General features: G+C 30.1%; 1 protein-coding gene across 1 annotated transcript in view; it reads left to right on the top strand.

The window, feature by feature from the left end:
* The window catches only part of LOC148301921 (alpha-2C adrenergic receptor-like), a 98,017-nt gene extending 79,277 nt beyond the window's left edge, over nucleotides 1-18,740 (top strand). Inside the window, exon 3 of the mRNA XM_088272492.1 lies at nucleotides 18,651-18,740. Coding sequence (XP_088128618.1) covers nucleotides 18,651-18,740 — 90 coding nt within the window. The remainder of the gene's footprint in view (nucleotides 1-18,650) is intronic.
* Nucleotides 18,741-27,918: the final 9,178 nt, after the last annotated feature.

Genomic DNA, 27,918 nt, shown 5'->3' with positions numbered 1-27,918 from the left:
AAGGAGTGAGCGACATGTCAAAATTATTTGAAGAAAAGACTTGTTTTTAATTATGGAAGGTTAGCTTCTAAAACAAGAAGTCACAAATAAACTCAAGTGATAAAAAAACAATTGTTTTCTTTAAAATAATCAATTAACTTAATCACTCGCAAATATTTTAAACTTATATTTCGAAAGATTGGGCGCCCTATCGAAAATACGCGTGGAATTGTGCGCAAACCTCTGAGCGGTAGCTTTTTTATTCGATTTTGTATGAAAATATTCCATTTTGCCAACAAATGCTCGTTTTGCTGTAAAGATATTCGATTTTGTTAATAAATGTTTGATTTGCTTTGAATATATTCGATTTTCATGACGGCTGGTTTGGCTTAAAAATATTGACATTTCGAATTTATGTTCTGATACTACATTATTCATAAATAAATTCTTTCATTTTCATTTTTATTTTATCTTTTTTATATACATACACACATACACACACACATATATATATATATATAAATATATATATATATATATATATATATATATATATATATATATGTATATATATATATATATATATATATATATATATATATATATATATATATATATATATATATATATATATATATATATATATATATATATATATATATATATATATATATATATATATATATATATATATATATATATATATTTAAATATATATATATATATATTTATATACATAAATATATATATATATATATATATATATATATATATATATATATATATATATATATATATATATATATATATATATATATATATATATATATATATATATATATATATATATATATATATATATATATATATATATATATATATTTATATTTTATATAAAAATAATTTGTTAGCAATGAAGTTATTTAGGTATATTAATAAAGTTATATGATATAACTTTAAACTTTACATAAATTATAAGTTAACTTATTTTCTAAGCATATAGTATCTTACCAAAAAAATAAATGGGATATTGAATTATCAACTAAACTCATTTCAAATAACTGCTAAACGCCCGAGAAAATAAACCACAGTATTAACTTGAAGATCATCTTTATCTTTCAACACCGAAAATTTTAGCTTCAAAGAATTTTGAACCACCAAAAAAGTGAAGAAAGACTCTTTTCAGTATTCAAGATTGATGTTTCAGTTTTCAGGGCTTAAAATGTACCTCTATCTTAAGACTTATAAAATTTAAAAGCTGCACTTTTCTCCCCCTCGTTACTGCACGTTTGCAAAGGGGATCGTATACTTTGTACGTTATAGAAATACTCTCCTGTAATTATTTCATGGCTGAGATGCAACTTCAAGTTTCTAAGGCCAGTTTAAAAGTTTGGCCACAAAGATGGAATGTTGTTTGTTCCACATGAACTGGAATATTAATTACATCTTCTAAGGAGCTGTGTAATCTTTAAAAGTTTTTAATTATTAAAATATTAATATTTCTAGTACACAAAATGGTAGTTTCTTTTCATATGAACAAAGAAGTATTACCGCAAAAATGTTAGTAGGAATACTTTGTAAACATTAATTTTTTTTTTTGAAATATCATAGTGTTTCAAAAGGTTTTCTTTTTCTTTACTCTTTTAATTATATATGTATACTTAAGCTTTAAATACAAAAACGAAAATATCAGAATTATATTTATAACGAAGAATATGGAAGTATGGTTAGTTATATCAGGCATAATTCACGCTATGCCCACTTATTCGCATTACTCTTGTAATATATACCTGCTTGCTCTTATGTATGCATTAAGCATGGATGTGTTTTTATGTAAAGTTTAAATACCAGTATATGTGTATATATATATATATATATATATATATATATATATATATATATATATATATATATATATATATATATATATATATATATATATATATATATATATATATATATATATATATATATATTTATTTATATTTATATATATTTATATATATATATATATATATATATATATATATATATATATATATATATATATATATATATATATATATATATATATATATATATATATATATATATATATATTCCTTTATATTTCATATTGCTCTTTAATTGGCTGACACTGCTTTGAAAATGTATGTAAGATTCTTCGTCAACAATTTTACATACTGGAAAGCATGATTACTTGTATGTATCAAACTTAAAATGTGACCAGTTATTTTGCTAAAAACACTTTGAGTGTGTCCAAACGCTTGTTTACAGAACTGAGTATTCTCTACTTGGGAATTATTTTCCATTTTATAATTTTTCAAAACAAATTGATTTATGATCAACCATTTGTCAATAAATTTCATCCTTAATTTAAAACGTGCACTAAAAATATTTTGAATTCAACCTTTGTACTAGGAAAAACGTTCATTATAATTCTTAGAAAAATTATATTCCCTCGGCAGGTAATTTGTATGAAATTATCATTCTTGGAACGGGAAGGCTTAATATTCAATTTGATGTTAGATTATTCACTTTATCATGCATATATGAAGCCTTCTAAGAAAGCTAGAACCTGATACAACGAGTTTATTACTAACATAAATTGTATACATTTATTTAAATCACAATTTTTAACATTTAAAAAAATGTTTTGCAGAGACCCACCAAGCTACCTTGTGTGTCTTGGCGGTAGAGTTCTTTTTTAATACATTTTTATTGTTTTTAACCATTTTAACCTTATATACACAAAAAAGAGAGAAAAATTAGGAATATATACATTTTAAAATTTTCATCAAATTAACTCTTGATCATTCACCCATTCCTTTATTTTGCCTTTGTTCCATATTTTTTTTGATCTCTTACATCCATCGGCAACAAATTAAAAATGTTCGGAATGATATATTGCAGTGTTCGACTCCCATATTTATTATTATTTTTGACATCTCATCAAAGATGAAGAAAAATATGGAAGTCTGGGCATTTACGGGGCTGACGACCGTCATAGGCTGATTTAAGTGATCACTTTACACACGTGTAACATTCACCAATTCTACCCATTATTGACAACCACACTACTCAAATTCTTGGAAGTTCTTTATATATGAACCAATTTAGAAACCTTGTTTTTGAATCACTAGAACTTCACTAGAGACATCTATTGGTGAGATGTTAAGAAGCTTTTTATTAACCAGAAACTCTTATATAAGTATGTGAGGTCCGAATCCTGGATTATAATCACACACATGAGAAACGCCAGAAAATACCATTTTCATTTTTATTATATTATTGTATATTTTTTGTTAATTCTTGTTATTGTTAATTCTTTAGTGAATCCATTTTACACTTTTCCACGTATTACATTTAAACTTATTTTCTTGCAATGAAACATATTATCCATAACACGATTAGTTTTGCAGAATGACAAAACATATACAGAATAGTTTTGGTTGATCATAAATTTAATATGTGTAGAATAACTCATACTCTAAAGATATCAGGTGCATAAAGACAATATATTCACTATTTTACAACAATATTTTATTTTATATTCTATTTTAAATTTGATTTTTTTACGGCTAATACTACACGGCTAATATTTATGAAAATGTTATATAACGATAAAGAATACATTCAATTAAAATCAGAAATAGTCAGTCGGACAAAACAAGCTAGAATATCGTAGAAAAAGAAATACAAATTTATTAATTTTATTTTATTTTCCGCCTCCGTAGTGTAATGGTCAGCACGCTCGGCTACCGTTCTGGAGGTCCCAGGTTCGATTCCCAAGTGGGGTAAAATAAATATAAGTGATTTTTTCACTGTAATATTTATTCAATATTACCCTGAACTGGTACCTGAAGCGGAGGGCTGATCACCTTTCCTTCTTGTGTAAACGATCAAGATAACACTGCGTTTATATGACGCAGTGCCCTATGCACCATTGAGGTGCGGATAAGGGTTTTATTATTATTATTAATTTTAATTTGGTATTTCTCTTATAAATGTTTCTAGTTTTCCTTACTGGATGATCCTATGATATATATTTAACTTAATCGAATGGGTCAAATTACGCAAAATGTGTTACTATAAACAGATAATATGTATAACTTACCTAACCGGTAAGTATATATGTATATATACAAACATTTAGGATTTACACATGGAGTAAAGATATTTAAATATTTATTTTGTAAACTTTATAAAATAAAACAACTTTGTTTTAATCACTTTTAATTGGTACAATTTTTCCAACCGGTTTCAACATGAACCTTGTCATCATCAGGGTATATGTACTAATTCTAAAACATTGAGTTACTCATAGTTAGGTTATAGATAATTACCCTACCCTTACAATACCAAAAACTTCCACGCACTCCGTACACCATTTGAAAATGTGATTTTCATTTAAAAAATGGAAAGAAAACTGCTCAATGTTGCTTTGATTGAGCATTGCGCAGTGAATACGTCCACTCACTTCATTTTAAAGTGGTTAAAACAAAGTTGTTTTAATTTATAAAGTTTATAAAAGGTGCCACAAAGTATCTGCGAAAAACATTAGAGGAATGTTTTTTTTTGTTTCAGGTAATAATAATACAACTTTGTTGGTCTGCAGTACTTTTCGCGTTTGTGGTATGTATGTTTATTGTAATATTATATTTATTAATAAGTATAATGTTAAATTGGCAGTGCACAATGGAGTCCTGGTTCTAACCCTAATGATTGGAATTGAATTATAGGTTTGGACAAATTAGGACGAAAGAATACTGAATGTCGTTGAAATGCGATCCCATAGACGAATGTGGGTGAGGATATAATGAAAGAATGCAAGCTTAAGGAAAGCCTTATCGGTGAAATTTAGAAAAGTTTTGTTGGGATGGTTTGGGCATGTTAACGAATGAGTAATGTAAGGATATTGGAACATACTTATAGGTTGCGAAGTGGTTGGTAACAGTAGCAAAAAAAAGCTGATAAAAACTTAGCAAGATCAAGTATTTCAAATACTTTATTTAATTAATTTTTGCAGATACTTTGTGGCACATTTTAAAAACTTAATAAAATTTAACAACTTGGTTTTACCACTTTTTTTTACTAGTTCACTTTAACCTACCTGTTTTGACAATAACCTTGTCATCATCAGGGTTTATTCAATTCGAAAACATTAATAACATTAACATACTCATAGATAATTACATTCCCTTACCAAAAACTTCCACACACGTCTTAGGTAAGGGAATGTAATTAACTGTAAGTATTTAAATGTATTAGAAATTAATAAACCCTGATGATGTCAAGGTTCTTATCGAAACCGCTAGGTTAAAGTTTACTTATAATACAAAAGTGGTTAAAGCAAAGTTTTATTTTATTTTATAAAGTTTATTTCAAATACTATTTCAATATTGACGATTTCGATTTTCAGGGTTTAAAATGCACTATATTATTTTGAGAAATAAAAAGACTTTGGTTTTTGATCAACTCATATTTTTATTAGCCTATTAATAAAAATGTGAGTGGATCAAAGTCTTTTTATTTCTTAAAATAATATATCAATATGATCCACAAAGTTAATGCTTTCAATATTCAAAACGTTTGAAATACACCTCCATCTTAAGACTTATAAAATTTAAAAGCTGCACTTTTCTCCCCCTCGTAGCTGCACGTTCCGAAGGGTCATTGCAAGATCAAGTATTTCAAATACCTGGGTGTGGTCAGGTCATGAGTCGGAATAATCGGCGAGTATGCATGAAGAGATGCATGAATGTTGAAGTGGCGTGCATTGATTTAAAAGACACATTGATATGGCTTTTCTACCTACACCTGCGGAGAAATGGCGTGATGGTTTGTTAGTTAGTTTTATTTTGATGAATTCATACAAGTCTATTGATATTGGTAATATGTTAAATTTATATTATTTTTTGACATCTCATCAAAGATGAAGAAGAATATGGAAGTTTGGGCATTTAGGGAACCTGGGCAGATTTTGTGAACAAATATTTAGACACACTCTAAATTTTGTTAAATTAATGTTTATTTTGCATTATTTGCGCTTGTAAAAATATTTAAAAAAAATTGTGTTTTAGAATTCTGAAAATTTCATTGTTTGATTCAGCAGTCACTTTCTAAAAATATATATCAATTTTTAAATTAAGTTTTACGTGGTAAATACTACTGTTAAATTACTAAATAAACAAAGTGACTGCCGAATCAATTAATAAGAACCGTTTTTTACTCACTTAAAAAAAACGTTTAATTAACGTTTCACCCTTAAAATTCTCTACAACTTACATTTTTTATTGTAAAAAAAATATACATCATATAAATATACGGTTTTCGCAAGAAATATAAGAGCCAATTAATGTCTTGCAACGAGTAAGCATTTCATTTTAGACCCTTAGCAAAAAGCACCCTTCTTCTTATTATAACAATGTTTTTATTTTCGTTTTGAGTAATTAAAGTGCTTGAGGAGTAATTACCGAGCAAGCTATTTTTAATTCTCGCAGAATACTCTGCGGCCAGACGAGATTATATAAATGAAAGCGGAAGCTGTTCGTGAACACAGGGAACTTTCCTATAAAGCTCCATTTTTCATAAAGCTTCTATTTCAGATTTTTATTTTAGGGAGACATGGTGTAACAATATTAATGTTATTTATTATATCAGACGATGAAAAATTCAATCTACGGATGAGATGTCAATTTAAAAATGTCTCAACTTGATATGAAATTTACAACATTTAAGTGTGCTCAAATCTGGATTATCTCCAATTATAGGAGTTATTTAAAAATTATAAAAGTGAAATTTTATATTTTCTGACGTTTATCATGTATGTGAGTATAATCCAGGATTGGGACCTTACATACCAATATAAGAGTTTCTGCTCAGTAAAAAGCTTCTTTTCATCTCACCAATAGATTTCTCTAGTGATGTACTAGTGATCCAAGAACAAGGTTTCCAAATTGTTTCATATATAAGTATATAGAACTTCTAAGAATTTGAGTAGTGTGGTTGTCAATAATGGGTAGAATTGGTGAATGTTACACGTGTGTAAAGTGATTATACCAGCCTATGACGATCGTCAGCCCCGTAAATACCCAGACTTCCATATTCTTCTTCATCTTTGATGAGATGTCAAAAAATAATATTGATATGAAATATATGTTCTTCCGTTTAAATGAAAGAAGATGGAAGTCTGAGCATTCCAGGGCTAACGACCAGGCATTTGGCTGGCTTAAGCGATCACTTAATATACTTGTGTAACATTCACCGTTCTCCCCATTGTCGATCATATATATTGCATATTTATTTTCGGGACTTTTGCGCTTGCTTGGATTACTGAAGTATTCACGCCTTACTCCATTTTGGATATTGGTGAATTTTATTTTGGATTAGTTCACTTTTTTTAAGAACCTTGGAAACTTGGATTGGTGGTTTGAGTAAAGACATTCACAAGTACTTATAAATGGTCAGGTCAGCACTCAAAATATGTAAATAAATATATGAAGAGATGCATGAACGTGGAAAAGGTGATATTGTTTGTATGAATATATGTAAATATAAAATTTTGAGTGTGTCAAAGTATTTGTTCATAAATTTGAATTATCTCCACTTAGGAGTTGTTTTTACTTTTTTTTGACGTAGCCTATGGCAGGTCACAAGGTCTGTAAATGCCCGGACTTGATGTTCTTTTTTATCTATGTTGACATGCTAAAAAAACGTTAATATGTTCATAAATATACGTACGTATTCTTTGCAAGTAAATGAAATACTGAAAATATCGACGTTACTTATAAACGATTGGCAATTTTGTCATCAAAATTACTAACTTCGCGGTCTTCTTTCGGGATATGCTTATGTGATTTAGTTTCCTTTATATTTAAATGAAATACGTCACAATACATCGTAATATATCACAATATATCACAATACATCGTTTCTTAACAAACGTTGTATGGGGGATGAGATAAAATGGAGAAGACTACTCCTTCTGGGAAATTGAGTCAATATTATATATCTGTAATCCACGAAAAAGGCAGGGAAAATATTGACACAATCGCTATATTCAAAATATAATATAAGGTCCAGTAAAAGGAATCTATTATTTTTGCGTGAAATTAATATAAAATGATCACATGAATTTTATTATTTTATTTTATTATTTTAAAAATTATATATGGAAATCAAAACAAGGCTATTTTTATCATTTTAACATGTAAAATATTAAAAATAAATAATAAAACCCTTACCGCACCCTAATGGTGCATAGGGCACTGCTTCATATAAACGCAGTGTTATCTCGATCGTTTACACATGAAGGAAAGGTGATCAGCCCTCCACTTCAGGTACCAGTCCAGTGTAATATTGAATAAATATTAGAGTGAAAAAATCACTTATATTTATTAAACCCCCCTGGGAATCGAACCCGGGACCTCCAGAACGGTAGCCGAGCATGCTGACCATTACACTACGGAGGCGGACAAAATATTAATACTTAAAAAAATTATAGCATTTTTTTTACTCGTTTTTTTATTTATAAAAATGTTAGCAATGTATGTAAGTATACGAGTAAAACCACTCACCGAAGTTTTAGTCTACCGGTTTCGAGACGTACCCGTCTTTTTGTCTGGACAATCACTACAATACCATGCAAACAATACTACACGTCACTACCACAGCACTATACACACACTTGTTTCTTTACGAAATATAAAACAAATGCGTTTTTATAATTGTAGTAACATCCATAGCACAATTCACACACTTACTGGTTTTTATATTTGGTAGTTTGTAAATAAGGCTTTGGAAGTGACGTTTAGTATTGTTTGCATGCTGGTGTAGTGATTTTCCTGACAAAAAGACGAGTTCATCTTGAAACCGGTATACTAAAATATTGGTTAGTGGTTTAACACGTACATTATATATTTTTATGTTAAAAAAGCGAAAAGTAGACATATAAAATATCCTCTCAAAAATCATGCTCACAAATAAACTTGAAATTCATCGACTATTTCATTATTTTACAAATTCATCGGTTATTAATAAACTTTTCGTTGCAATGTCAAATCGTTAAGGCATTCATTAATCGATTCAGTAGTCACTTTGAGCTTTCCTTTTTTAAATTATTTTTTGACGTCTCATCAAAGATGAAGAAGAATATGGAAGTCTGGGCATTTACGGGGCTGACGACCGTCACGGGCTGGTTTAATTGATCACTTTACACACGTGTAACATTCACCAAATATACCCATTATTGACAACCACACTACTCAAATTCTTGGAAGTTCTAAATATATTTGAACCATTTTTGAAACATTATTCTTGAATCTGTATCTTTTTTTTAAATTTAAGCATAACAAAGTAAGGACCTAATTTAATAATCTATTGTGACATGAGTTTCGATGCATTCTGCATAATTTTCAAATGCTGGTCTTCATTGAAATGGAAAATGATGCATATTGCATCGAAACACGTGTCACAATAGATTTTCAAACACAGTACCACTATATTTTATTTATTGTTTCGGCATTAACTTTGTGGTAAGACATGTTACAATGATTGAAGAAAACACTTGTTTTTTACGACTTGAGTTTTATTATAGACTACATGTTTCAGAAGTTAAACTTCCATCATTCAGGTCTGTATAATAACATATGTATAATAACATATAATAACATAGTTATTATACAGACCTGAATGATGGAAGTTTAACTTCTGAAACATGTAGTCTAGAATAAAACTCAAGTGGTAAAAAACAAGTGTTTTCTTTAATCACAGTACCACTATGTTTGAAAATCTATTGTGAAACGTTTTACCAAGTAAAACATAAATTAATAATGTTTTTCATTTGAATTATTCCTGTACCTCCAGACAGAATGTGAGTGTGCCAGAATCGGGCAATATGTTCCTGTCGCTACTAAAACACATCCTTCTCTTCCCTGGCATTGGCGGGCACAGAGGAAAACTACTACAATTTGTTTTTTGCACATTTCGTTTTTTGCCGGGAGCGGCACGCGTGACGCACATAAATTCCCGACTGTCACCTTCCAACTACATTCAGCAAGACGTATGCCGTGACACATATAATAAAATGCGTACATATTTCATCCCGGTATAATATTCGGATGGCATCCTTGCAAAATCCTTGGGTAGTCCCACCTTTCCAAATTTACGGCAGCTCAGTCAGCTGAAATGTTTAATATGTTTTCGGAACATATCAACTGGCGAATGCCCCTTGATTCTGATTTAAAATACTTAGAATTATATTAATTATAGAAGTTATCATTCTCTCCCGTTTTTCTCTCAACTTTCAACTCCCTGAAGTAATTTTGATCAGACTAATTCAAAGTCTATGCGTCTTTTTTTTTAATTTTGTGAACAGCATTTTTACTTTTTTTTATAAAGTAAAATCTAAATAATAAAATAAATTTATCTAACTACTTAAAAGCAAATTTTTATCTTTTGTCATTTCGCTTACTCCTTTCAAGAAGGTCATAAATCAATAATCGTCAATTTTCAGATGTGCATGTTTTCGGAATGCCCAGAAAATGTACCATATCACAGCAAAAGAGGCATATTTTTAACATAATATTTACCCGCTACAGGGTCGAAAGTGTTGTTTTTGCACTTAAAAGAAAAGGTTTTGTTTAATAATTTTTTTTAAAATTTACTAAATATTTTTCAAATTCAGAAAAAACCCTCAGGTTTTACCTAAAACGATCTGTTGCATAGTAAAAGTTCAATAAGTGGCTTGATATTTATTTTTAATACATTGTATTGTATTTTTCAACTTTAAAAACGTTTTCCTAAAAAATCAAGTTTTTTATTTATGACGTTCTTGAAAGGAGTGAGCGATTTTAGTTATTCGAAGTTCTACATTTGTAAATGAAAACAACTTTCATATCAACGCCTTAGCGCATACATGTAAATATATAAACCATAAAAAACCAAAAGTAAGCATCACGCCGCTTCCCCGCAGGGGTAGGTAGAAAGAATAGAATGCCACACAAACCTGTCTTTGCGAAAATCCTTCGGCTCTTTTACATTCATGGATCTACTTATAAATACCAACCGATCATAAAACTCCTGATCTGAGCAATTTAAAATACTTGAACATGCCTAGTCCATCTCAGTCTTCCTCTGTTCTTATTTTCAACTCTCCAAATTCGTTTTACCGTTCTTTCCTCACTTGTTCGTTCCACATGCGTTAACCATTTACATAAACAGACCTTATTAAAAAAATATCGATGATGCTAAACTCAGCGTTGATTACAATTAGGTTTTTTTTTAAACTTCTATTCTATTTGACCAGTGACCGAGTCTTATCATTGCTGACATCATCAGACTGGTGGAGGGTAAGACAAAATTCATGTCATTTTTACAACAAGGCAGGGGTTAAAAATCATAATTTTATTTTTTATTTTTTATTATTTTATTTTATTGGAAGGAAAAACAACAGTTACAATATACGATAAATCAGAATACAAAAAAATCATGAGTACCAATTACAGTTCTTCACTCCTATGCATAAGAAAAGTCCATATTATATAAGAAGAGACATGAGACAAGGATGGGATACAGAGAAAAGGAGATGACAGTGATAGGAAAAGAAGAAAAGGAAAGGACAGGGAATAGAATTACCCTTTTAGGTTTATAAGATTTCGAACAATTTAGCTATTTTATATAATTTTTCTGACAAAATGAATTTAAATTTAATGAATTTAAGCAGTTCATTATTATTATAAAAAAATATATGAAAAATACAATTGTAAATACTTTATGTTTTCCGAGAAATCCCAAAACATTTTTGTTCCAGTTACCTCAATTTACCCTTATGCCAAAAATTTTAACCATTGTTATATGAAAATAAACAATATTACACGCAGTAAAAATGTAGTTTTCTTCGGACTTGGCATTCTTCTGTAATACAAATTTATGCAGTGGCGCTCGCGATAGTAAAACGGCCATAAACCGAACTTTTAACACATTTACATGTAAATCAGAATAGGACCCAACCTGTTGAGAACGGCCCGAGTTAACTACCCTCCACCGGTTAACTGCCGAGGTAATTTAACTTTGCCTCGTAAATTATCCCACGACGCCGGAATAGGGATTCGTTCTTCGTCTTAAGACGCCAGTCTTAAAAAACCTTAAGCGTAGGTTTTTTAAAATATGTACTCATATATCTACCTATACTTGAAACTTCTTCATACCTCTTGACTCCATAACTGGATTTTCTCCAATAGTTCATGCTTTTAACTCGTCATGGATTATACTTTTTTATAGCAATTGAAATATCCTTAGCAATTTTATGAACGTTTATTAAAATATCAAAGAATTGGGAAATTCAAGTACGTTTATGTATTTATAATATGAAATTCAATATTAATTTTTGAAATACTCATAAAGCTTGACAGCTTGTTTTAAAAATCCTACCGTAAATCTTACAAAATGTTAATATCATAATTTTTTAAATCAAAGTAAATGTATATTGTCATGAGATAAAATGATATATGTATGATATTCAAAACTTTCAGAAATGTGGTTGTCAATCGTGTGTAAATTAATCACTTAACCAGCCTAAGATAGATCATAAACCCTGTTAATACCTTGACTTCTACATATATTTTTCTTCATCTATGTTTAAAAAACAAACATATTTGATTTTACCAACAAACATGCAAATCACATTACTGTTGAGATTTCTCTAAAAAAAATACAGCCTAATAGCTACCACGTAATATTAACTGAAAAAACTACGAACGCATTTGTTTGCTGAATTATTTTCATAATTTTGGTTTGTAATTCATGTTTACAAATTAAATTATATCTTCAGGCATCTCTTCGTATGCCAAATCATTCGAGAATAATCTAACTTAGTTAATAAACTTACTTATTTCACTTACTTAAACTTACTTACCATTGATATTGCCAAAGAAATAGCACTATGCAGGATGTTTTCAATAAAAGTATGAATATGACTTCATTTTTTTTTTAAAGTGTGCTTTTTAATGATGAATATTACACGTGTATATGATTCCTTATCCCAGCCTTTGACGTGTCGTAAGCCCTGTAAGCGCCCAAACTTATATATTCTTCTACACTTTCGTTAAGATAACAATAAAATACCTTTCACTGCTCCATAATATTTGAGACTTTATTTTGTGTTGTGTAAAAACTAGTCTTAATCAAATAAAATTTTGCATAAATTTATTAATTGCGAGCTCTCCTCTTAAGTCTACAGAACCTTGGGACAATTTCTTCTGGCGTCCTAATCGAGTTTCTGAACAGTTTGAGAAACTTGGCATCCTATTTTATGACAAGGCTGAATTTTTAAATTAATGAGTGTTTTTAAAGCCCCATTTCTTTTCGAAAAATTATATTGTCTATTCTTGGGACGAAAACAGTCGTTTTAGGCTATAATTGGGTCGGCTAGACATGAATCATAAACCCAGTTTGGTTATAATTGGGTCGGCTAGACATGAATAATAAACCCAGTTTGGTTATAATTGGGTCGAATAGTCATGAATCATTACACCAGTTCGGTGTAAAATATTGAATACTTAAGATATTTATTGATTTTATAGAATAAATTAAATTAAAACCATATTATTTTTTGACATCTCATCAAAGATGAAGAAGAATGTGGAAGTCTGGGCATTTATAGGGTTGACGACCGTCATAGGCTGGTTTAAGTGATCATTTTACACACGTGTTACATTCACTAATTCTACCCATTATTGACAACCACATTATTTACTCAAATTCTTGGAAGTTCTATATATATATGAACCAATTCAGAAACATTGTTCTTGAATCGCTAGAACTTCACTAGAGACATCTATTGGTGAGATGAAAATAAGTTTTTTTTTGAGCGGAAAATCTTTTATTCAAATTTGTGAACAAGTATTTGGACACACTCAAAATGTTGTAAATAAATAAACTGGTCAAATTATAAGCTAAAATTATAAAAATGAAAATGATATTTTCTGGCGTTTCTCATGTATGTGATCACTTAAACCAGCCTATGACGGTTGTCAGCCCCGTAAATGCCCAGACTTCCATATTCTTCTTCATCTTTGATGAGATGTCAAAAAATAAAATGAAAATTAACTCCTATAATTGGAGAAAATCCAGATTTGTGAACAAGTATTTGGACACACTGAAAATGTTGCAAAGATATTTAAACTTAAGCAAAGGTATTTCAATTTCAGATGAAGTGTCAATGGTTTTTATGAGATAGAAGTCCTGGCATTTAGTTGTCTGTGTGATCATTTTATACACATCTATCATTCTGCCTATTATTTAACACCCATATTGCAAATATGTAAATGATCCATATTTCATGGATACAACATGTATGAAAGATGTATTGTAGTATACATGAACTGTTTTTGGATTCCTCTGGTACGTTAGTTGTAAGTTTGATAGCTTTGGTATTTTCGTCTGACAGTGGTTGAGAATTTGTGACAGGTTTTATATTCAAATAAGTAAATAAACAAACAAACTATTTTTTATATTTTTTCAGGAGATCTACGAAATATCAGTAAAATATCTCAAGGATATTTTACTGATATTTCGTTGGAGAAAAGGAGATCATGGAAATGATTTAGCAAAGAAATGCATTTTCTCTAAAGATTATTGTGTAAATATCTTCTTTAAACCCTTTTCCACACCCAATGGTGCATAAAGCACTGCATCGTAGCGATGCAGTGTTGTTTTCATCGTTAATAGAATGAAAGCAAGATGCCCTGCGCTTCTTGTACCAGTCTAGGATGATACTAAATAAATATGAGAGTGAAAAGCACCTTAATTCATTTGATCCCCCTGGGAATTGAACTCAAGACCTCTTGCACGGTAACTAAACACGCTAACCATTACACCGCAGAGGCGGACAATATATATAAATACACATTTACATATATTCAGCTGTTGTAATATGTTTGCAAGCACTAGATTGAAAACTCAAGTGTCTAGTAGATGCGGGAAATTAATCTATTTAGAAATATACTGTAAAATCGCTTAAAGCGTTCTGCGGAGTAAATCGTCTACTCGTTTTTAGTGTACTTCACAAGTGTAATTTACCGTCTCGGTAATACATGAATCAGATCAGCATTCGAATATCACGAACCTTCTCACTTCCATTACCGTAAGCTTCAAAATGCACTTTTAAAGGGGATGATTTTAAATATATTTTATCATGTAAAAATATACTAAGTTACCCGAGTTTTGCATCGAGTAGAAATGTTATTACTGTATGATAGAACCCCTCTCGTTCACCCTTGGTTAGACTGCTTCTTTAAATGATAAAACCCCCAAGAAACACCATAACGGTTTTTTTTTAAATATAAGTTTCTACTTATATTCGTGATATTCGCTGTTAATAAATACATTGTAATAATAAAAGGGTATAAGAGAAGCGTGATGGAGGATTATGTAAACAAAATCAATAATTAACTGAAATTTAGGAAACTATAAAATTTAATTATTCGAGAAAGATTTTTTGTTTATTTTTGTTACCTTAAATGTATTTGCTAACTTTTTTTAATTTTCATCTTTTTCATTTTTCGTTTTGTTTTAATCTTATTTTATTTCTGATAAAATCTATTGATTTCTTGTGAGTGCCCTTTACTATAACCTAAAATATAATGTATACCCACACACAGGCCATGCCTTTGTGGGATCTTTTTTGCTATAATATTTTTTTTACATATTTATGTATTTATATTTTCGTAGTGTAATGTCCGCCTCCGTAGTGAAATGGTCAGCACGCTCGGCTACCGTTCTGGAGGTCCCGGGTTCGGTTCCCAAGGGAGATAAAAATAAATATAAGTAATTCTTTCACTGTCATATTTATTCAATATTACCATGGACTGGTTAGTACCTGAAGCGGAGGGCTGCTCACCTTTCCGTTATGTGTAAAACGATCATGATAACACTGCGTTTATAAGACACAGTGCTCTATGCACCATTGGGGTGTGGATTGGGGTTTTATTATTATTTATTATTTATATTTTATTGTGAAACGCAAAAAAATTAAATAAAGAAAAAATCACATACATATGTTTGAGTATAAAACATTTATCATATAAAATTTTATTATTTTTTTGTAAAAGTTTTTTTTTTACCATAGAAGAATATTCTTAATTTTTGTATCCATATATATTTTTAATTGTTATTCTCTTTTTCAATAAAAGTAACAGCATTTGTGCTGTTTATTGCAATATTTTTATGTTAAAAACGATACATCCAGTCATTTTTTAGTTCGGATATAATTAGTTCATTTTATTTTAAATCCATATTTTGCTGCATTTTCTGATAATCCGACATTTTTTTTTGCACTCTGACCATGCTTTCAGTCAAAAAAATTTTAGATTAGAGGAGCTTTACTATGTTTTTCGGCAAAAGCTTTTTTTTGGATCGATCTTAATAATTAAGAAATGCAGTTTTACTTTTATCGCTTTCTTCAAGCCATCGTTTATTTTATTTAATTAAAATCTCAACAAAAATGAAGAAAAATGTGAAAATCTGGATTTTAACAGGACTTATGAGCAGTCAAAAGCTAGCTTGTTTGATAAATTTTTATTCGTCTAAAATTCACTTTTCTACCTATGATAAACAATGTGATGGAAGCTTTTTAAAGTTTTCTCAACTCAAGTCAACCATATACGGTGCTAAGAACTCGCATGTGATAGAACATGTTAATCAAAGGATATTATTTTTTGATATCTCATCAAAGATGAAGAAGAATATGGATGTTTGGGCATTTACGGGAGTGAGGGCCGTCATAAGCTTCCATATTCTTCTTCATCTTTGATGAGATGTCAAAAAATAATATGAAAAATAACTCCTATAATTGGAGATAATCCAGATTTGTGAACAAGTATTTGGACACACTCAAAATGTTGTAAATCAAAGGATAAATACATGTTTCGAAATTTGAACATCTATCGTACATCGGCCTGCCGCTGACACATTATTCTGATGGATCGCATTATAACAGCATTCAGTCTACTTTTTACATTTTTCACTTGAAAATATTACGGTTGTTACCAGGATTTAGTTGTCTACTTCCAGTTCAGCTTTGCTGATAGGTTTTTATTTGCCATGAGTAAAGATAAGAATATGAAACATACTAATTATAATAACCAAGCTACGCACGAAACGATAACGTAATTCAGAAAGAGAAATATATACAATACAAAAATATTATTTCAACAAAACCCTCATAACATATAAAGGTCACGTTGTTCAGTACGTTTGTTCATTGTTTTTTTTTCTTATATCGTGCTTTTTTGGTATTTGCAATGTGTATTACCCATTTCACTTCTCAAATATGGATTTTTACGTCATGAAGTTTGGAGAAGCTTTCGTACAAATATATAATATGAACATAGGCTTGGCTTTTTTCGGATCTACTCTTCCTTGAACACAGAGCTTCTAAACTTTTTATAAAGTACAAAAATAGTTTTTAAAGTCAAGATCAGATATAATTGAAAGCAGAACGGACATCGCAGTCACAAAAAAGCTCAAAAAGTGGCAGAAAGGAAGACTCTAAGGAGCTTATAAGAGTTGTTTGTCTTTAAAATGCATTGAAAGTGTAATTTATACAAGACTTAAAAACTATATTTTTGGAATAACTCTGATATTGAAGGAAGATTGGCAAAAAAATTAAAATACATGAAATACAAACTTGTGTGCGACCTATGATGACATTTGGGATTGAATGCAGAGCGGACACCGCAGTTAAAAAAATGCGGTAAAAGTGTAATGGTCAGCACGCTCGGCTACCGTACTGGAGGTCCCGGGTTCGATTCCCAGGGGGGGTTAAATAAATTTAAGTGATTTTTTCACTCCTATATTTAATCAATATTACCTTGGACTGGTACCGGAAGCGGAGGGCTGATCACCTTTCCTTCATGAGTTAACGATCAAGATAACACTGCGTTTATATGATGCAGTGCCCTATGCACCATAGGGGTGCGGATAACGGTTTGAATGAATTTGAATGAAGTGTGTCAAAAATTAAGACTAAGGAGCATATCTGGCAAGAGTCTACGAGATAGAATAAGGAACACCTAGATAAGAGAAATATGAGATGGAAGATGTCGTAAAGTGGGGGAGGCAACAAAGAAGACGAATGAGTGAGGAAAGAACAGTAAAACAAATTTGTTTGTGTATGCCGAAACTCTTATATTTGTATGTGAGGTCCGAGTCCTGGATTGTAATCCTTTTCATTTTATTATTTTAGCTTATAATTTGACCAGATAATTTATTTACAACATTTTGAGTGTGTTTAAATACTTGTTCTTGAATCTGGATAACATTCAATTAAATAGGTTATTTTTCATATTATTTTTTGACATCTAAACATCTAAACGATATTTTAGTGATACTCAAAATGTTGTAAATGAAGTATTTAAATTGTTAAAAGTGTCAAAGTTCAAAGTGTGAAAGATAAGGAAATGTTATAATCGACGGGTATGTATGAGGAGACGTATGAATGTGGATAAGACGAAGTTTGTTTTCAAAGACAGACTGATGTCTATATCCTCTACGTAGCCTTCTGAATCCTCTATATACCTCTGTGGGGAAGCGGCGTGATGGTTAGTTTGTTAGTTAGTTAGGTATGTGATTATTTTAATGTTGACGTTTGGAAACCAATTTACCAATAGCGCCGAGACGTCGGCGTCACCAGCGCCATCGCGTCGGCGCCGCCAGCGATCCGCGCGCCGCAGATTGAGAAGCGCTTAGTCGTATGGTAATGAACCTTCAGATGCTCAGACTACAAACGGTTCAGCTTGCGTGGTGGGGCAAATTAATCCCCCGAGTAGCATTAACGGCGCCGTACGAAACCTTCCCTTCCTACCCTATACTATAGTTCTCGAGTCCCAGACGGATGGCGCACGCTTGAATTTCAAATGGACGCAACTTTTTCCCGAATATGTATCAAGAGGAGATTGCGCAAGATGGCGATTGATGGAATTAATCTTATCACTTTTCTTTGTGTAAAGTCGTGCCCATCTATCTCGGATCCAATCCATTTGAGATAAAAGTTTTTTTTCCAGCGTCAGAAAAACTAATGCCTCAGTGTTACGCACTCTCTCTGTTAATCAACGAAAATTGTGTTAATTAAAGTGGCATTCATTTAATGCCTTATTTTATTTATTTATTTATTTGTAGAGATCTTCTAAAGCATATGATGTGACTTATTGTTGGAGATCATATTTGTACTTTTAATTTAATTATATATTGGTGGTAAAACACACAAAAATAATCAATTCTTTTGCAAACTCCTACGGAACTACTTCGTGGATTTGTCAATGATGTTTTTTTTAAAAAAGGTATTTGTGTTTTATTATTTTATTTTTACTGTTGTGTACACTCAAATAATTCATTGTTTCACCAAGCCACCTGATAGAGCTAGTAGGCAGAATCCTTTAAAAAAAAACTTTTTTGTAACAATTTTGTTAAAACATTTTCATGTAATATATTATTGTGCGAAAAACCACTAAGCTACACGATGTGGCTAGTCAATGATGTTTTTTTTTTAAACTTTGTATTTTTTAATTTGATTAAACAGTAAGCATTTTCAAATAATCTATAATATTTTGTTGCTTATCGGTGGAGTACTTTTTATACCTTTTGTTTTTTTTACTTTATTTGAACAATTTATATAAACAGCTGTATTAAAACATATTTAAATTATTTATTATTGTGTGGAGACCCCCAAGTCAACTGATGAAAAAAACTGATTTGTAAAAGAAATTCAATAAAAAAATATGCACACAAAAAGAAAAAAAAAACTTCAATACGGTTCAATCCAATAAATAAATTTTTATTTATTGATTTGGCGTTTAATTTGTAGAACTCCATTTTAATTAATGTATTAATTTTAAATCAAACACAGATTTTTTGAGTCTACTAAGTCTAAAAATTGTTTCGCCTTGTTAAAGCATTATCAAACGAACGATATTCGTTTGATAATGCCCTAACAAGGCAAAACAATTGTCACAATATAATTTTTTTTGTTAATAAAATACAACTTAGTAGACTCAAAAAATCTGTGTTTGATTTAAAATTAAAACATAAACCAATAAATGAACTCTAGATCGCTAACACACATTCCCTAATTTTACCTTTGCTCTTTATATAATAAATTATAATGTGTATTTAATATTAAATTATGTTTTAATAGCAATAAAGCAAGTCGCTGTGTACCATACATATAAAAAACGTTATTTCTATCAACGTCATTGGCATTTTCAATACGCAAAAACAGTCTTCCATTTTCAGCCCATTCATATATAGAAAAGAAAGAATTTAGAAATTACCACCAAACTCTTGTTATTAACAATAAAACATTTATAAAAAATGCTTCGTTGCCATTTACCTTCCCTTGTCCGCGAAGGTTTGATATTTTCACACCCCTGTATCTCGCATTGATATATTTTCCCACCCTTATAATCAGATGCCGAATGTGACTTTTCTGAATACGTTTTTCAAGCTTTCTTTAAATTGATGATTTTCCACACACTGCCATTAGGGGTGAAATAATTTTCCGAGTGAACATTTTAAATATCCCATTTCAAGCTTAATATCACATGTCATTTGGATGGCAGAAATTTAAGTAGAGCTACTGAAAAGTAATTTCCCGAGAAAAAGGTATATTACGAATTTTCTTAATGTGTTTATGTGTACGTTTTTTTCGTCTCATCTGATTTGACGAATTTTACCTATATGTACAAACAGTGTTTTTTACAAAAAAAAATAACTGGGTCTTATTTAGTACTGTGAACAATTCAATGATCTATTTTGTAATGGAAGGCTTTCATTATTTCAGGAGTTTTAGTGTACCTGAATGTCATTGTCTCTGAAAGCTCTTCAGTTTAGTTCGCTGAGGTATGAATTCACTTCGTCTTCAAGCTTTCCGATTTCAAATTTCTTTTCACTTCATCGACCCCATATTTCAAACTTTACGTCCATACTATTCAAACTTTTTGAATCCTTGCTGATATAACAACCTATTTTAATCATCAAATTATTTTTACAAACAAAGGTACATATTCTCCATGGTCCACCTCCGTGGTGTAATGGTTAGCGTGTTTAGCTACTGTACTGGAGGTCAAAATAAATATTAGTGATTTTAAACTATACAATTGATTTAATATTACCCTGAAATGGTTCCTGAAGTGCAGAAGTGATCATCTCGCCTTCGTGTTAGTCGTTACAAGATAACACTGCGGAATGTTAAAATAAGGAAAAAATGCAAGACTAATTTACATTACCTATCGAATAAATAAAGAAATGTCTGTTGAGATGGGTTGGACATGTGGAACGAATGAGCGAGGAAAAACCTTTAAAATATTTTAATTGAAACGTTTAAATGTAGTAGGAATGATGTCGGAAAAAAGAACAGAGGAAGAACGAGGAAAATGTGGCATTATCAGGTATGTCAAATACTTAAAAGCGGCCGGGTCAGGAGTTGAAATAATCAGTGGATATATTTGAGGGGATGCATAAATTTGGAAAAAACGGAGATTGTTTTCAAAGATGATTGGTGTGGCGTTCAATTCTCTTCGCCTACTCCTGTAGATAAGCGGCGTAGTAATTACTTTATTCATTTTTTAAGTATTAAACTTTTTTATGAATAAATTATCAGTGATGAAAATTCACTGGACGTATATGAAGTTTACCATATTAATTGAAGTAAAAATTCAACCCTTATACTCGTGTTATATGAAACCTTTAAAAACCGCTTTATACCAGTAGAAGCTTGTTAATTTTTCGTTTATTTTATAATAAGTTTATGGATGTATTGTAAAATTTTATGTCAACCCTGTGACGTATAAGGTCATGTGAGTTTGACATTATTCATAAGGGCAAAATAGACATGATGAACATAAAAAAATGTCATTGAGTTTATGGCTGTATCGGGTGGTGCTTGACACGTAGATCCAATTTTATGTACAAATGTGTCTTTTGGTATAAAACAAAACAGCCATACACAAAGTAGGGACGAATGTGTATTTTACTTAACGGTTGTTTTATTATCGTACAAGCTTTACTGGAAATGAGGGAAACATAATACACAATCCAACTTATAGGTTAAATTCAACAATGCATGTAATTTTTTTCCTTTTCCTTCCTTCATATTCTTTTTTTTTAATCCCTTAATTATTTTAATAGTAATTATAACATAAACGTGGAATTATTTAATTGGCTTTTTTATTACAACTATTTTCGTTAATGTATTGTAATGTTTATTATTGTAAATGTTACTTTTTAAAAAAATAATATAAAGCTGTAAAATTCCCGAACAAATAACATAAAATAAAATAGGTAAAATAAATTTAACGTATTTGAAATGTATCTGTTTATATGCGTAGGTATCTGTGTTAATATGTATATTTACATGTTTATATATTTATATACATATATATATATATATATATATATATATATATATATATATATATATATATATATATATATATATATATATATATATATATATATATATATATATGTATATTTTTATATATATATATATAAAAATATACATATATATATATATATATATATATATATATATATATATATATATATATATATATATATATATATGTGTACATACATATATTTCTTCTTATTTATCATCTTTTTCTTGGTGTAGGCCCTGTGGCCTGTTTTAAAGAGGGATCAGTCAATCTTTTCCTTTGGTGGCTAGCCCAGGAGTCCTCTACCTTGGGATTGGCCTTGCAGTGCGATGTGGAGGAGTTTGGATGGTTTCATTCTCCTCACATACGCATATCATTGTCTTCTTTGATGCCTTTATTACGACATCTTCGATCTCGTATATATTTTTTTTCCTGGTGTAAGTTACGATTTCCTTTAGAATCCCATGACAAACTCCTTCATCAGCAGTTTATCGAGAGATTTTTTGTATATTTAACTATATTTATATAATAATATAAGAAAATCACAACGTACAGAATATGTTTTTCGAAAAAAATATGTTTTACCCACTAGTAAAGAAAATGAAAAGAAAATGTCACTAGTAAAGAAAACCCTTTCATAAATATAAATAAGCACGGAATAAAATGCAAGGTTATGTCAAAATTGGAAATTTTGAAATCGTTATATTACTTTCGGAGATTTGATATTTTGAACAAATGAAAACTAACATTTTTATATTATTTATTCATTAGGCATCAACTTTGCGGAATGACATGTTGATTATTAAAAATTAAACATTTGTATATGACCACTAATTGAGACTTGTAAATCACTTATATGGTTTTTCAAAATTCCTCACCATTATTGTCTTTGTTCCCATTAAACCCACTCCCACCCCTTACCCCCTCTAGTTATTACCCTACCTACCTCTTTATATACCTGAATGATTGTTTGCTCGTAAGTTTTTGTGATCACCTGTCGATGAAAACAACAGTAGTTTTCGAAACAAGTCATGTGAAATAAAATTCAATTATTGGTATTACTATACAAGTGTTTAATTTTTAAAATCAACATGTTTTATTACATTAATTGATTTTTTTTTCAAACCCCAATGGTGCATAAGGCACTGCATTTTATAAACGCAGTGTTATCTTGATCGTTAACCTACGAAGGAAAGGTGATCAGCCCTCCACTTTTGGTACTAGTCCAGGGTAATTTTGAATAAATATAAGAGTGAAAAATCACAAATATTTATTTGACCCCCCCTGGGAATCGAACCTGGGACCTCCAGAACGGTAGCCAAGCATTCTGACCATTACAACACGGAGGCGAATTGATGTACGTACGTGAAACTATATTTTTTTAATGACGTAATGTTTTTGAATTTTCATCATCCCGTTATTTTTTTGGGAAAAAAAAACTGTAGCAAAAAGTAAAATTCCTGTCTTTTTGTGTCAATATTTCATTATTGTTTGAGAAAATATGGTAATTTCCAAAGTTGACCCAATTAAAAAGATCGCTCGAATAAAAATGTTTTCGTAAAAACAATTTTTAACGTCTTTGACGTAGAATAAGGCGTTATATTTAAAAAAAAACTTGATTCACGTCTCTGTTTTCAAAGGAAATTTATGAATTTATCACGGTGAGCGAATCGCAAATTGAATTTTTCAGAGATCAAAGAAATTTAATTAAATGTTATTTTTTCCGTTACCTGAGAATTACAAACGTCATTTTCAAATTAAAAGTTGTTGTATTTAATAAATGATGTAGTATTTTAATTTCAATATTTTATACCGTATAATTATTATTATTCATCATTCTTTTTGAAATATCCAAATAAATAAATTTTAATTTATTATTTTTTTACATCTTATGAAAAATGATGAAAAGTCTTTGCATTTACGGGGCTGACGACTGTCATAGGCTTGGAACTTCCAAGAATTTGAGTGGGGTGGTTGTCAATAATGGGTAAAACTGGTGAATGTTGCACGTGGGTAAAGTGATCACTTAAACCAGCCGTCATTGGGTCGTCAGCCCTGTAAATGCCCAGACTTCCATATTCTTTATCATCTTTGATGAGATGTCAAAAAATAACATGAAAAATAACTCCTATAATCGGAGATAATCCAGATTTGTGAACAAGTTTCATATAAAATTTAAAAAAAATATAAGTTTAAAATTGATCACATTATCTACATATAACATATCGTAAGCTTTGTTATATATAAAATATTCAGACTCCCATTTTCTTCTTCATTTATATTGTTTTTTGTTTAAATGTTTAGAGTTTAAATTTTCCATAGTAATTGCAAATTTCTCCGGATATATGTTCAAGGTGATGATGTAACAAACGTATACAGTAAAAACTCGATGTAACGAAAAAATAGGAGTAGCCAGTGTCTGATAAGCCGAAAGTCCGTTATATAAAACCATGTTTAAAATAACTCAAAATCTTGTTATTTAAAATATGAACACTGTATTTAGACATAAATAAAGAATACAAAAACTTAAAAGAAACAAGTGGTAAAAAACAAGTGTTTTTCTTTTACAATGTCATCATGTCTTACCACACAGTAAATGTCGAAAAAATAAATAAAATAGTTAGATATGTGTTAAAGTTCTTTAAATAAATGTTCGTTATATCGCAGTTTTACTATAATGTAATCTTAATCTCTACATATAGTTCCACGGAGTATAAGACATTCATGCTTGGTCTACAATTAAAATGAAAGATGGAAAGATAGTTTCCGAATCTATTCGTTATAATAAAATAAACTCAAGTGGAAAAAACAAGTTTTTTTCTTTTACAATTTCATCATGTCTTACCACAAAGTAAATGTCGAAACAATAAATAAAATAGTAAGACATGTCGCTCACTCCTTTCCAAGGGTATTGTTCAATTATTTTTTAAGAAATAATAAATATTTTTCAAATGAAGAAAAATCATTCAGGTTTTACCTAAAAAGATCTGTTGCACAGTTAAAAGTTCAGTAAGTGGCTTGATATTTATTTTGAATACATTCATTTTATTTTTCTTTCGTAGTGTAACGATCAGCATGCTCGGCTATCGTTCTGGTGGTCCCGGGTTCGATTCTCAGGGGGGGTTAAATAAATAAAAGTGATTTTTTTCACTGTGATATTTATTAATTATTACCTTGGACTGGTACCTGAAGCGGAGGGCTGATCACCATTCCTTCATGTGTTACCGATCAAGATAACACTGCGTTTATATGATGCAGTGCCCTATGCACCATTGGGGTGTGGATAAGGGTTTGAAGAGATATTTTTGAACTTTAAAAACGATCTCCTGAAAAATATTTTTTTTTGATATATCGTTGTCATACAGGAGAAAGTGACCAAGTGCATTGTCTTACAAAAACGTGATCATTGACTATTAGATATCTTACTAGCTAAATATTGCCCTGAACAAAATCCCAAAGGATTTTAAACTTGGAAGTATAATATATTGACTTGGTAAAAATGACTAACTGCATTGATGTTTACTTTCTTGCCAAGCAAAAGTGACTTAAATGGCCCTCCTGAACATTTAACGTTTTGGTAGTTGGTCACTTTCTCGTGTACGACTACGATATGACGTTGTTGATAGCAGCGAGCGATGTGTTAAATCGTTAAGTTCTTTAAATAGAAGTTCGTTATATCGCGGTTTTACTGTAATGTAATCTTAATTTGTACATATAATTCCACGGAGTATTAGACATTCATGCTCGGTCGACGATTAAAGTGTTACGAGTAGGTTTAAGTTGGAAATTTGAAAGTTTGGAGAGGGAATCATTTGGAGCGTGAAGATAATCGTGTAAAGGCATTGTGCAAGTAAGTATTATAACAGATGCCTTGTCATTTGCGAATCACGCAAACGTGGCGTGAATACATCCTTAAATTCCTCAAAAAATACTTAGCGTTGGAATACCACCCTTAAATCATTATGTAACCCTTCCCCATTTCCTCGGGACGGGATAATTATATTATTTCCCAAGTAAAGGCTTATCAAAGTAACGCGGCACCCTATTTAATTTATTGTTTCTTATATTAATTAATAAAAAGTAATTTTTTGTAGGTACAACATTTTGAGTGTATCCAAATACTTATTCACAAAATCTGGATTATCTCCAATTAAAGGAGTCATTTTCATATTACTTTTTGACATATCATCAAAGATGATGAAGATTATGGAAGTCTGGGCATTTACGGGGCTGACGACCGTCATAGGCATCGGTGTTTGAAAACGATGCGGAATGCATCAAAACACGTGTCGCAGTAGATTTTAAGAAATAGTGGTATTTACTAAGTAAAACTTTATTTTATTATTTGAATCTGTGTTGGGAACAGGAGGGATAATCTAATCGATAGAGTATCGGGTTGTGGTCTCGTGGTTAGTGTCGTGGACTCTTAAGTCAGAGTTTATCGGTTCGAGCTCATTCCATCAAAATCTGATATCTTTTTCTAATTATGAGCCACTCAGGCTCACAGAAATAGTTTGAAGTTAAAGATATTTGGTAAATAATAAAAAATAAAAAATTTCAAATAAAAAAAAGAAAACAAAAATCAGTTATTTTTTCTATATAAATATTAAAATATATTTCTAACAATTTGCCACTTAGGCTCACAGAAAAAGTATGAAATTGAAATATTTGTATAATTAATAAAAACACACATACTAGTCTTTAAAAAAAAAAAAATATTTAGTTTGGGCCAATCAGGAGCTTCTCAGCATTTACTCATTGCTAAATTAAGGTTTTTGATTGTATGATAAAAAGGTTGAGGACCATTGTGTTAGTCCACCGCCCCCGGATAGCGAGTGACGTAGGCATGTTTATACAGAGTTAATCCTAGCAACTTGTATTTTAATATTACGATACTGGCACCTGGGGTTTTATGCCGCGTTGTTAAATCCTTCCTACATTAATCAATTTATAGAGCTCTAAACTGAAAAACGCTTTAATACGCTGCTGTATCGTATTCCCCTTCACAGCTAAATATTAAATTTGAGTTAAGTATGCTATGGAGAACACGGCCTGAAAGGGTTAGTGTCATAATTTAAAATTTCAAGATATACAGACTCAGTTTTCAATGTTTTTGTTCAGATTAATTATTTAATTTATCTCGGCTCTATAAACCGATGGGATACATTCCTCGGGAGATATATCTTTCTAAATGTACTTTGAAAATACATAAATAATTAATGATTTTTTTACGTTTTTTTTCATTGGTTAAATAATAGGAAGAACGGTAACGTGAGGCAATGTATAAGCCAGACAAAGACTTGTACGATATTAAAATGCAAATATATATTGTATGATTATGTATGAATTTATGTATGAATTTTACAATCAAACACTGATTTTTTGAGTCTACTAAGTTAGTAGACTAAAAAATGTGTATTTGGTTTAAAAATTAATACATAAATTAAAATGGAGTTCTACAAATTAAATGCCAAATCTTCTTCTTTTTCTAGATCCTAAGGAT

Source organism: Brachycentrus maculatus, unplaced genomic scaffold, assembly GCF_059751285.1.
Source record: "Brachycentrus maculatus isolate JH-2025_06_01 unplaced genomic scaffold, ASM5975128v1 h1tg000501l, whole genome shotgun sequence".
In the NCBI taxonomy this organism is placed as follows: domain Eukaryota; kingdom Metazoa; phylum Arthropoda; class Insecta; order Trichoptera; family Brachycentridae; genus Brachycentrus; species Brachycentrus maculatus.
This window is presented reverse-complemented; position numbering and strand designations above follow the sequence as displayed.